Source organism: Equus caballus, chromosome 9, assembly GCF_041296265.1.
Source record: "Equus caballus isolate H_3958 breed thoroughbred chromosome 9, TB-T2T, whole genome shotgun sequence".
Classification (NCBI taxonomy): Eukaryota; Metazoa; Chordata; class Mammalia; order Perissodactyla; family Equidae; genus Equus; species Equus caballus.
In genome coordinates this window covers 28,697,386-28,710,665 of record NC_091692.1, presented here as the reverse complement: position 1 = coordinate 28,710,665, position 13,280 = coordinate 28,697,386, and the positions used below count along the sequence as shown (strand labels likewise).

The window sequence follows — 13,280 nt, the reverse complement described above, 5'->3', positions numbered from 1 at the left end:
GGACTGAGAAAGAAAGCTGTTAGCATGCCTAAACTATCTACCAAAGCAGCACATATACTCAGAAATGGAGCTGGAGGACAGGGGGTGATGTGTATCATGAAATGTCCCGTGTAAAGTCACACTGGGAATGCAAGATAGTGACAATGAGACTAACCAGGCACTCCTGAGAACATGCGCAATCATAAGCTGGTTTACAGAAATATCATCATTGGATTACTGATGATTTCGGTTTTGTCTAAACAAGAGAAGATTTCTATCCACAAAGTGGAACCAACAGTTGTCACACAGGTACCAAATGTCAAACTGAAGTTTAACCTGGTAACAATGTAGTCAGCCATTAAGACAACCTATCCCATATGGGAAATACAAACAATACTGGATTTGCATTTTTATGGCAAAGTAGGGTAACAGTGGCTAATAGTCAACTGTCATTTCTGGGAATGTCTCAGACTTAATCAAATTTATGATGCTTTCCTCAGATGATTTTGGGGTGGTTATTCTCAACAACAATCTATGAGGAGGTAATGTATGAAGGAATTCTTTTTATTCCAACCAGTATAGCGTTATCTTTCGGTCCTACATCTCTTGGGAAATGTCAGTGAGTTTTTGACATGACAAAGTGACTCTTTAGAAATGAAGATTCTAGGATGCTCTTTCACAACAAACCCAAGAGTGTGCTCCATGTTATTTACAGAGGAAGGTATAGGAGAGAGTTTATTGAAGAAACAACGGAAGGAAGGGAGAGAGGGAGGGAGGGAGGAAGGAGAGTAGGAGAGAAGGAGAGAGAGAAAGAGAAAATTTGTTCCTATATGCCTTAAACTATATCAGCATTCATGGAAACTAAGTGTGCTGCGTATTAGGCCACACGGTTGTCAACCAACCACCTAATAAACTGCATCACAGGGGCAGGAATCTAAGCAAGAGAAAAACCACAAACTGGAAGCCTTTGTATTAGGGTTTTTTATTTGTTACACTGAATACTACTCCAGTGGAGAAAATAAAACTGCAAGAGAGGAAGAAACACAGCCAGAAATATATTTTTAATAGATAAAAAAATAATTTGCTTATTTTTCTTTCCTTATTATACTTTTTGATGCTAATTGTAGTAACATTATCTGTTTTAAAGTATTGTGCTGCTTCTGGTAGTCCTTGGGCTATTATGATTGCCTGTATTTGTCATGTGCTGGACTCAAGTTATTTCTGTGGGGTTTTTCTCTGTCTCCTGCCCCAGATTGATACATTTCAAGTAGAAGCAGTGTCGCTTGGAAAACTGCAGAAGGTGCTGTTGCGCTGCGAGGCCAGTGACAAATCACAGTACTGGTATTGTGAAAAGGTTGTGGTCAGAGAATCTGGTACTACATCTGAGTCCACCTTCACCTGTGAAAGGTAGTGCTGGTCTCTATGGTACTTCTAGAGTGTGTGGTGCAATGTGGATGATGCTGTGTGTGTATGAATGTGTGCATATGTGTTTTAAGTGCGTGGATTTCCACATCATGCATCATTCATTGATTGTTTAAGTAAAAAATCTATTGCTAAACATTGTTAGGAAATCTTATCTTGTAATTTCTTATTATTGAAATGTGCTTTATGTCACAAAAAGACTAAAAGTTTAAAACTTGAAATTATTATTTACATTGTGAGAATATTTGTTTAAATGTTGGTTTCTTTACATTACTAAAATTGTAGTGTCATAACAATTTTATAAGGGAATTAAGGAAGGAGAATTTTAGAGTGATCTCCGAATAGAACATAAAAAAGACAAGATTGAAATCTAGATAACTTGGGCCTTCCCTTGAGCTCCATAAGGATAAATCTGGGAAGCAACTTCTTCCATTTCTAACCTGGCCCTATTGCCTTAGGTTTAAGCCTTGCTCCTTGCTGAGTCCTGCTGTCTCATGAAAACTTCTAGCTTCAGCTAGCTAGGCATTGATGCTTATTGTTGCTTGGTCTCCCTGTCACAGGGAAGAAGATAGTTCCCAGACTCATGAATGAAATTGAATATAAACAGGTTTCTGCAAGAAAACCCAATCTATCGCAGACATGGAGTGATAAAATTTGGGGTCTAGTTTGAAATTTTGAATCTTCAATATAGGGGCTGCCCTATAGCCTTCTTTCCAAATTGAAAATCAACAGGAAATAAGGCAAAAAATACAGGCAAAAACAAGGGCATTGGAAAATTCAAGGGTACAGATTTGGAGGTGCCAAAACAATTGCAACTTTAATTACTAAGCCAAAAGTGGAGCAAAAAATAATAAGTCAATTCAACAAAAAGTGCTAAAAGTATGCCACTAATAGCTGTGAACACCAAAGGTGGCTGGAGGGGACTGTAGCTGAAAAGGAGCAATGAGAGCCACCGTAGGCTCGCCTTCTTTTTTGCCTTTTTAGTCATAGCATTCAGTCAATTCCTTTACCAGAGTGCCTGTTTAATTCATCCCTTCTTTTCTGTTATCATTGTTCTTGTTTCATCAAGCCTTGATTATTGCAGTAGTCTTCTAATTGTCTTGATCCTTCTCCGGTCTACCCTGCCTACCACTTCCAACTAATGAAACTCTGATAGTTACTAGCATCATTCTGACTTTAGCTTTTCTTCCATCATTTTTCCTTTGCTCTATTTTGAATTTTATTCTTTAGTACTTTATTATATGGTTTTGTCCTAAAAATTTTCAATTATGTGGGGGTGAGGGGAAATAATGTTCCTAAAGCAGTATTTTAATTATATCATCCTTCTGTTCAAAAATCTTCCTTAATCTCCGTTGCCTACCAAAAAACAAAACAAAACAAAAAACTTCATCTTTCCATTCAAGGCTTTATACCACCTGACTCCATTTTTTAAAAATAACTGTCCTCTTTCAAGATCTTAGTGAAATTAGACCGCCTATCATGACCTGAACAAGTTCTGTTCCATTTGCTTCTGGCCCTGGGAGTGTGCTATTCTTCATGTAGGAATGCCCTTTACTCTACTCTCCCTGTCACAGTCCTGTCCGTCCTTTAAGTTCCCATTCAAATTCTCCTGAAGTAATCAGCAAATGGTGCTGAAGAAGACTGGGCATCACTTCCCAGCCTGCTCCCACCCACACTACACGGGCATCTTAGGGACTGAGGGGTAGCTGTATTTTATACCCCACATCAGAAGAGCTAGGGAGTGATTCATCTGGGATTTTCTTCTTATGTTCTGATTTTCTTTGTCACATTAATTCAGTTGATTTCTTTTAAATGTGAAGTCTCCTGGGGATCATTTAGGTTTATTCATCACCCAGTTCATGCCAGCACACACATACCATGCCATTGGTGCTGCCCTCACCACCATTACCCCCACTGCCTCCACCAGTCACCTCCTGCATTACCATAGCTCATGTCTGTACTATGCTAACATGGCCTTGTCTGGAAGGAAGACACATAAGTGATAGCTTAATTTAGTTTCAATGGATTGTAGCTAAAAAAATTTTAATTACATAATTTGTTAAACAACCAAAAGTAATACAATAGATATACACCATGCTGATGTAACAAGCTAATATTTGATCTTCTACACATAGTAGTTCCCGAAGAAATGGTAGCCAATGCTCATTCACACAGTACCCTGATGAAGAAAGTAAGCTGTAAAAATCATTCCTCCCTCTCTGTGGATATAGAGCGATGAGGCAGATCCTACTTCCTTAATTCTGAAAGAAGCAGAAGAGTAGTGGCACCAGGAATAGAACTCAGGCAGAGCAGATTCCTTTCTACAACAGAAAAAGACTGCTCTGAAGCCACTTGTATTTGCTTCCGTGCTATCAGAGCCTTCTCTCTGCATGTGAAAGGTCAAGGACAACTTACGCTAAAGCAGGTGAGTTTGGGAAAGGAGGCCTGTGGCTGCACACAGGAGCCGAACAGACCTCTTTCTGAATTGCTTAGTCTCCTCTCAGACCCGGTGGGAGAACTAGCCAAGGTGGGGTGCTGGGTGCACTCATGGGTACTGAGTTCTGGGGTGCAGGCGGCAGAAATGCTCAGGTGCATACATCACGGAGGGGAAAAAGAAAGATAATCTCGGCCGTGCTCCTTGATGTTTCCTCATGGGACAGGAATTTACAGCACAGCTGAATTAGGACAGAGAGAAAGAGACCTCCAAGTGTTCCTTGCTTTTATAAGTTAAGGGGGAAAAATGCTTAGCTGAAATACAAAGCTTAGCTACAGAAGAGAATGCTTTTGTGCATCACAGATGCTTCCTGCAAGGATTCGCATCTCTTTTTCTTTTCTCTTGTTTCCCCTCTTCAGTTGAACACCCACATCCTTATGGTTTTATTTTATTTCTATACCTGAAGATTTTATTTTTCCGCCTTTTGTACATTTAATATAGATAAAGCATACAGCACTGAACTTCTACCATTTACACATAAGGTTTGGCTATTTAGGGTTTGGAGCAAAAAAAATTCTTTATTTGAATCAGGAAAACATTCAACTGACTGTGAAATGAAGTAAATATTCTTATTTACTATTTGCATTGGTTTCCTATGACTGCCGAAACAAATTAAGACAAACTTGGTGGGTTAACACAGTAGCCATTTATTCTCCCACAGCTCTGGAGGCCAGCAGGCTGAAATTCAGGTATCAGGAGGGCCATGCTCCCTCTGGAACTCTGCGGAAGCATCTCTTATTGCCTCTTCTAGTGCTTCTGGGCTTTGGGGGTTACTGACAGTCCTGGATGTTCTTTGGTGAACAGCTGCATCATTCCAGTATCTGCCTCTGTTGTCACATGGCTGTTTTCCTTTTTATGTATGTGTCTTTGTACCACTTGTCCTCTTTATAAGGACACTAGTCATTAGCTATGGCTACCCTGCTCCAATATGACCTCGATTTAGTTAATTACATCTGCAAAGAGCCTGTTTCCAAATCAAAAGTCACGTTCTGAGGTTGTGAGTGGACATAAATTTTGGGGGACACTGTTTAATCCAGTATATTATTTGAATGGATCCTACAATGTACTATCCACTGCAAAGTTTATTAGCATTACATTAGAGATCTCTAGACCTTTCTCTATGTTACCAAACTTGTTGTAGTATTGTGTATGTGTGTGTGTGTGACTTTAATAATGAAATCATTAAAAAGAAGTTAGTACCTACCTTTTAATAGAAACAATGCCATTTATGAATTTATTTGTTAACTCACTTGACCTAAGAGGGCCTAGGTTCACAGACAGTTAATAGCAAAGGCCTACAGCTTGAAGACAGGGAGGGCCAGGAACCTCTCAGTGTCGCATTCCCTTACTCTTGACTGGCTTAGGAAATGACATTGATGTGAGCTTGCAGGGGTAGGTTATTTGAAATAAAGGCCTACCTAGGGCAATTCTAAATAGAAGATTTGTGGATACAGGAATCAAAAAGTTAAATACAAATAAGTGATATTTTAAAAAACCATCTAACTTGACTTGACAAGGCAGAGCAGCATAACCAGCTTTATCCTCTCAACACCAAATCATGGGCAGATAGGTAAAGTGACCCTGAGGCATATTGCCCTAAGGAATAAGGACAAGATGCTGCACAGTGTTCCTGAGAGTTGATATTGCAGCTAACACTTTAAGTGTTCCAGCCTCATTTCTATTCAGGATTCTTTACTTTTTTTTTTTTTTTTTTTTTTGAGAAAAGTTGAGATCATTTCCTCTGTGTAAAAATAGAAGAAAAGAAGCCTTAAAAAAGGTCTCCACTATGGATAGAACAGACTATTAGTAAATCCTGGATTCTTTTTGTAGGTGGAATGCTATCTCCACTCCAGGCCTACGCTCACCATTTCATAAAGCTCAACAACTTCTTACTAATTGTTGAAAAGAGGGCCTGTTGCTCCGTTAAAATAATTGTGAGCCCTGCAGGCAGGTGAGGCAAGCATTGGAGCAGAGGAGAAGAAGGCCTTCCTCACACCCTTGGCATCATACCCTATGAAAATCATTGCAGCTGAAACTGGCCTTGGCCACACACTGGGGCTGTGGCCAGGCCAGGAGTCTGGCAGACTCAGTTCTTCTGTGCTCCTGGTCAGTCTTGTGTGCCATTCTCAACTGGTGCTGTCTAATCTGAGTTCACCTAACTCCTGATCCTCCTCTGGTACCTGGAGTCTAGTGGGCTTTCACTGGTATATTCACTGGTGAATTGACAAAAAGTGTGTCACCTCTGCCAGGGAGTCTTTTCTGAAGACTTCCTTAGGTTGGGCCAAATGTTGTCTCTGTATACCTTTACCAAATCACGTAATGTTAACTCGGCACTTACTATATTCAGTTATATGTGTGTGTTTATGTCTGTCCTACCTTTCCCAACTCTCAGAAGACTTTTCTCAAGGTCAAGCCGATGTCTTATATTTTTACTTTCAGCCCCTACCATGTTTCCTGGAATAGAATAGGTTAAAATTTTATGTGCATTCAGTTGAACCAAAGGGCATGTATTAATCAAGACACCATAAGCCCTAAGAGAAATCACGATAAATGAAAGATTTAAAATTACAACATGGACTCTAAAAGGTTTAAATATGTCTTAATCTCCCTAAGACATATATAAACCAAATTATCACTTAACATTCATTTTTAAGTATTAATACAATACCAAAGAGTGATTCTTAGAATTAGCACAGGAGTTTAAAAAAAAAGCCAAATGTCCCACTGGTATAGATTGTTAAGCAAAAGATGGTTTATTTGTCTCGGGATATATCAGTCTTGAAAAACTAAAGTTACTGGTTGATCAAGCACACTGGGGACTTCTCTATCTTCACTCTCTGGCAGAGAAGGGTACGTTTTCTACAGCTCCTGCTCTGTGGCTTCAAGCACCAGCAGGACTGCATCTTGATACAGAGATTCTTAAACAGAAGCAAGGCTGATAATCACCTCTCCACCGTTCTGTCATTATTATTCACAAAGCATTTTCCTTGCTTAACTGTTTTGTGCCAGCTCTGGTTGTTGTTCCAAGGAAATCACACAGGAAGGTCCATGCCATTAGAAGGTTGTAATCAAAGACCTTCAGTGTCCACAGGGCAAACCTACAGCAGAATGCAGTAGGTGCTTAGGAAGTGTGTGCTAAATTGGTGAATTTGTAAATAACTCATAAACTAAGCCATATACAGAGCAGGACTGAATATATCATTTGTGGAGAGGGTCAGGAAAAGAACCAGGGGCAGCCAGTTTTAACTGCGTCTTTCTTTTGCATAACTACAGTTGACAAGGGAACTTTTACACCTAAGCCAGCTATGTGTGAAGGTGTTAGTTTGTGGTGCCAGGTTTAAAATGAATTTACCCCTCTTTCCTGACAATCAACTTTTCTAGGCCTCTCTTCCAATTCTCCCCAATGAAGTATGTCTTGCTCCCTTCTCTAGACATTCTCCAGGGACATTAATACTCTCTTACTTCATGTCACATTTTATTCTTTCCTCTGCTTATTGAAATCCTTATTGAAATGTCATTGTTTTAGAACATGTTTGTCTCATGTACTAAATGGTAAGCTTCTTAGGGATAGGGTCTTATACATTTGTTTTTATCATCCAGCATGGTTTCTTGTACCATGTAAGGACTTGGCTAGTATTACAAAAAAGGAAGGGAGGGAGAGAGGAAGGAACTAATAAAAAACACAATGGAATCCCAGGTTAGAAGAAACCTTAGAGGTTATGCATGAGTTCCCTCCATAACATCCTCAGATGTGTCATTAAAAATTGTTTATGTATGTGTTTATTTTCAAAATAATTCAGCCTATGTCCCAATGGTTTTATTTTCCCTTTCTGAGAAATAGGGAAAAATGATGAATAACATAGATAAGAAAGGATGTTGAAAGTTTGATAAAGTACGGAAATGTAAAATACTATTTTTATAGGGAGAAGAGAATAATAAAAATTATCATGAGACAGTGAGCAATCATTTAACTTTACTGATTTTTTTTTCCTGAAAGAGGCCACTATTAATCATTTCTTGCTATTCTGAGCATGTATTTGTGCTACTGCAGGTTTCTGTGCTTTTCTTTGTCAGTTTGAACCATTCCTTGGTGCGAAAGTGACAAGTAGTGATGGTGGGAAACTGACAGAATGAGGCGCAGGGATGAGTCTTGCTCATTTTTCGGGATGGGGGTGGAGACACAGAACCTTCTTATAAGCATTTATTATTTCTTCTGCCATTCTCAATGTGAATGAGTGGTTGCCATATCTAAAATGTATCTCAGACAAAATCTAATCTATGTCATCTTTTTATGCCTCTTCCCCACCAAAAACAGCCCACATCTTTTAGGGCAAGATCACTCAAACACATTCCTTGATTGTCTACTTTAATCTTAAAAGACTAGAGAAAAATTTTTGTTGTTTCTGTATTTGTGTTTCCTGTTTAGCCTAGTGAAAGGGTGGTAATCTGGGGGTATTTAAGCTTGCTTTTGCTGGTGTGCGTAGTGTGTATGGTGTTTTTGGGCAAGCAAGTTCCTCCTGCTTGCTTTTTGTTCCATTCCTTTAATGTCATCATGCTTCTCTCAAGCCATACTGCTCCAATACCCCCATCTGTTCACTGGCTTGGGGGAAATTTTCCTGTGCTGATGCAAAAACAAAGTTCACAATCCTCAACAACTAGCCCTGTCTAGTTCTCTCAGCTTCTTTTGCAGCACGTTATGGGACAGAAATTAAAGGATGGGTGTGGACACATGCCTAGGCAGACAGATATAGGCATATATACAGACAAAAACATGGGTGTGCTGCAAATAACTGTCACCTAGAGCAACTAAAATCTGTCTGGTTCTAGTCATTAGAAATGGCTCATGAGTAAAGATCTGATGGCTGTATAAAACTATTTTTTAAAAATTCCATAGAAATGTTGGCCACTGAAGGGAATTAAAAGCTAATAGACTTGATGATTTCAAGTTTTTAAGAAATCTGAACCTAGAGCAATCAATAGGGAACTATTTTTAATAGGTATCCACTACTCAAAAGTCTCTGACTTTCAGGATCATAGCTTTGCTTTACTCCAGTATCTTCTGAAAAAAGAGAAATCATAGAAGAGACTTTCCATAAATGGACTAAACAAAGACAAGGCTAGAGTATGATATTTATATCAATCAATCTGTCGATAAACCCTCGTTTGGTTGTAAGGATGAGAGATTCACTCAAGCTAATTTAGGAAAGGCATTTTTGAAGGTGACTCTTATGGAACCCAGCTTTAAGGCATAAAACTAGACATTATAAGTTAGAAAGTCATCAGAGAGCCAGTTACTCTCTGGATTTTCAAGGTGTCTCTTCATTGAAAATCTTCCTCCTTCTCTCTATAGACCAGCTTCTTCTGGAGGCTCTTCTCTCTCATATCTTTGGTTTGCAGCTAGCTTTGGGTTCCAGAGTACCAACTGGCCTCAGCAATGCAGGTACTGCGACACCTCCATGTGCAGTGCCATCTGATCACAGTTTGTGTATCTCTTAGGTCAAAATATTAAGAGAGAACATCTGATTGACTAAGCCTGGGTTAGGTGTGCATCTCTGCTCCCATCAGCTAGGATAAGAGACAGATCTTCTGACACAAACATCGCTATCCAAGGCCTACCTCTTCATGTCACATTTGAAAAGATGGGAGGACGGCAATCACCTCAAATATATTTGCTATAATGCCAACTATGTACGAAATACTGTGTGGGCAATGAGAAAATACAATAGTAACTGATATTTATTGACCGTTTGTCACAGGTAAGATACCATGATAAACTTATATGTATTTAATCCGGTATCCTTATTGTGTAGGTACTGTTATCATCTATACTTTACAAATGAGGAAATCAAGGCTTAGAGAGATCAAGAACATGGGTCACTAACCAGTGTTGAAGCCAGACAGTCTGACTCCATGTGAAATCTAGGGCCTAGTTCTTAAACATAAAGCTGAGCTCCTTTGTTCTGGCATGTAAAGAAAATTATAGAGATAACTGTCTAGCTTCAAAGATGGGATACATAAACGAAAAGAAAACAAGATTGTATAATTAAGGGCTAAATAAATGCATAAAATAAATTACAGGTATTGTTAGATTCCAGAGGAAGAAGGGAAAGAACACTGTGAGCTGAAGTAGTCAGAAGGAAATGGGATCTCTCATAGCTTTTGAAAAATGGAGAAATGAGTGGTCCTGGCAGAACAGTGTGAGCTCACAGTTCACCTTTATAGCCTACCTGTTAGCATCATCTGGTGATTTCAAGGCCAATGTGGTAGAGCGTGTCCCACAGCTCAATCTCTGAAGTCCTTGACATTCTCAGATCCAACGACTTCCCCTTCAGTAACCTCACATGGGGCCCATTCTTCTGTGTCTTTTCCAGCAGCCTCCTGTACTTCAGCCAAGCTGAATCTCATCTCTGTATCTTTGCCAATGCTATTCTCTCTCCCTACGGTGCCCTTCCTGACCTCGTTTGCCTGTCAAACATCTACTTACTGTCCAACCTTCAGCCCAAGTATTACCTCTTTGTTGAAATTTGTTTGTTCTTCATTCCTTTGTACTTCCCTATTCTTGTCATTCAGAGTTGGTCAGTCTCCTTTTCTACTCCCATGATATCTGTAAGTGTTTCTTACATCACCTACAACACTTTCTACATTTATACCTTTACACATCTATTTCATTCTTTTGCACTGAAAGAATACTCCTTCAGCTCAGCTCCTTCTCTCTGTTGTTCTTCGTGTATCCCTAATATCTACCAAAGTGCCTGGCACACAGAGGCACTTTCTAAATGCTTATTGAATGGATGGATGGACGGAAGGAGTGGAAATATGTTTGAATATGGGAAAACAATAGCTGTGGTCATTGTGGTATAATGATAACATTTATGTACTACTCAGTAGTTCATAGAATATTTTTATATGACTATTCATTTCAGCTTCACAACTGCTCGGTGAGGCAGGTAAATTAGTCAAAGAAACCAAGCTTCAAGAGGGTAATATCACAAAGCCAGTAAGTGGTAAAGTTGGTTTTCTGAGTTCTGCCTTGGCTTTTTCTGCAACAAGGAGCTTCTAACACAGACGTTTGGCTGGTTTTGACGAAAGCTGCTAGGATGAGCTATTACTCACCCTAAGCACATTTTCCAAAGTGTTAATATTTTCACCAAATTTTAAGGTAATATGATTCTTTTTGGAGACACTGAGGAAAAGACATTAAAGGAAGCTATGTGAAAGCAAAACAGAGACCCTCATGGAGGATGTATTAAAATGGTGGAACTTATTTTTCTGTGCCAAATTTCCCTCAAAACCATGGGCAAACAGACTTTCTAGCTTAGCCCTGGTATCAGGCTCGAAGTCTTAGACATGTCCTGGCCTTTCTTACATCTTGGTGGGGGGGCGTGCTCTGCTGGAGCCCCAGTTATGTTTGCAAGTGTTAGTGGCTGAGGACTTAAGTACCTGGAGAGGTGGATGGTTAGCAGGTTTAGCAATTTATATATTTTATTCCTAAAGCCACAGTTATGATAGCATTTTTACCGCAATGATGAGTACACAGTAGATTTGATTGTGTTTCACTTTATAAAAAGCCATTTTTATAGTTACCTTTTAAAGTCCAAAATTAATGCAGAGTCAAGCTTACTGTAAAAATTAAGAAAAACAAAAATTAATTTTCTCTTCTTTTCTTCTCTCTTTTTTTTCCTTTCTTTTTCTCAGATGGCTTCCCTTTATGTCTCAGGGAATAATTCATTCAGAAATCGAACTTTTTCTTCAAGGTGAGAATTAATGAAACCTCTAGTAGAAGAAAGTACAAGTTGATTTTGATACAACTGGACATCACGGAATATTCCTCAGTTTCCCCCAGAATGTCCCCTTTGATAGTTTACGCTTCACATCAGATTTATAGTTATTCCTCACAGTGAAAATAAAAGCATATGTAAAGATATGTCTTGGCAATGTTGTATGACCTACTGTAAGTTAAAAATCAACCTAAGGATTTGCTGCCATTGAAGAGTTAACACATACTTCTTTTTCTCCCAGTTATAATGTCATCAGACAGATCTATTATTAACTGCACTTCACTTTTATTTTTACAGAAATGCAAATAAATCATCAACCTAAAATACAAGAGGGAGCAAATGGTAAATGCTGTCACCACTTTTCATCTTTTAGTTATCTGAAATAATCTATTTCTGTTTCAAGATTACCTGCCTTGTACAATTTTTAGTATATTCTTATTGTGTTTAAACTATTGATTGAAAAATATTTAATGTGAATATAGAAACAGGCATTAAATTATTGTTTGATTTATGAAGAAACTAACAAGCAACTTTAGTGCCAAATGCTTTTTCCCTTCAATAGTTTAAATATATGGGGGAAATAAATATTTTCAAATGATTGATTTCTATTAATTGCACTATTTTGAAACTAATTTTGCATATTGGTTTTTCAGTTTTCTTTTTAAGTCTTTTGAAATTAGCTTTTTCTGTTAGATCCTCTTCAAATCAACCTGCAATTGTGTTGACCTCGAAAGGCTGTATCTTACAATAAGCCCTTAAGTAATAAAGCTTGAAATGACATTCTAAGTAGAAAAATTATCCACTAATTCCAGAAGTTGGTGGGGTATATATGAATAATATAGGCTAATAGTTTTTAAATGAAGGTTCTACTTAAGGATGAAAATGTTGAAAGTCCTTTGTTAATAATGTTAGCCATGTAATCAACATCAGTGACACCGAATATAATAAAGTTACATTATACAACAGAGGAGTTTGCCTAGGATTTTGTTAGATATGCTTTATCAGTGTAATTTTGATTAAAATAAACTATTGTAAAATGTTTTCTTACAGTTAATTATTTCTGTGGTTTTAGTTTATTTTATTACCTCATTAAAATGTCACTTTTTTTATAGTATAAAATGTGGATTAATCACAGGCTTTAGTGTATGAGATAGTATCATTTGTCTGTGAATGGTCCTCTTACTGTATTTCATTTTTAAATTCTGAAGAAGGTGATCTTTACTATTTCTTGGGATATGATTCCAGAAATCCATTAGTAGTCTTATAGTTATATGAATAAGATAATTTATGGTATGGAAAGAACCTTGAGAAGTTAAGTAGTTTACTCTGATGAGGGAATGTTACATTGTGGTTAAAAGTGTTGAAGAGCAAATACAATTTGAAAGTATATGAAGCATGTTTATATAATTCATGCCTTTTTATGTAACTACAGTAGGAAGAAAGTAGACCAAGACGCTACTTCAGTTTAATGGTAGAAGGGGAAAAAAGGGTATCAACTGTGTTAATTTCATTTCATTTTGAGGTAATTAACAATAAATACAATTATGCATCATCACTCACTTTGTGCCATTTTTAGTGAATTCCCACAATTATCTAAGATGTGTTTC

General features: G+C 38.0%; 1 protein-coding gene across 16 annotated transcripts in view; it reads left to right on the top strand.

Annotated features, from left to right (window-relative positions):
- Window positions 1-13,280, top strand: part of RP1 (RP1 axonemal microtubule associated) — a 439,962-nt gene that overhangs the window by 323,876 nt on the left and 102,806 nt on the right. For 14 of the 16 annotated variants that reach the window (XM_070222217.1, XM_070222225.1, XM_070222220.1 and 11 more), the window contains 3 exons: window positions 1,232-1,386; window positions 11,591-11,649; window positions 11,971-12,015. In XM_070222217.1, coding sequence (XP_070078318.1) covers window positions 1,232-1,386; window positions 11,591-11,649; window positions 11,971-12,015 — 259 coding nt within the window. Of the gene's footprint in view, window positions 1-1,231; window positions 1,387-11,590; window positions 11,650-11,970; window positions 12,717-13,280 lie in introns of those variants that run through there. The other 2 variants (XM_070222226.1, XM_070222227.1) reach the window with 1 other exon arrangement.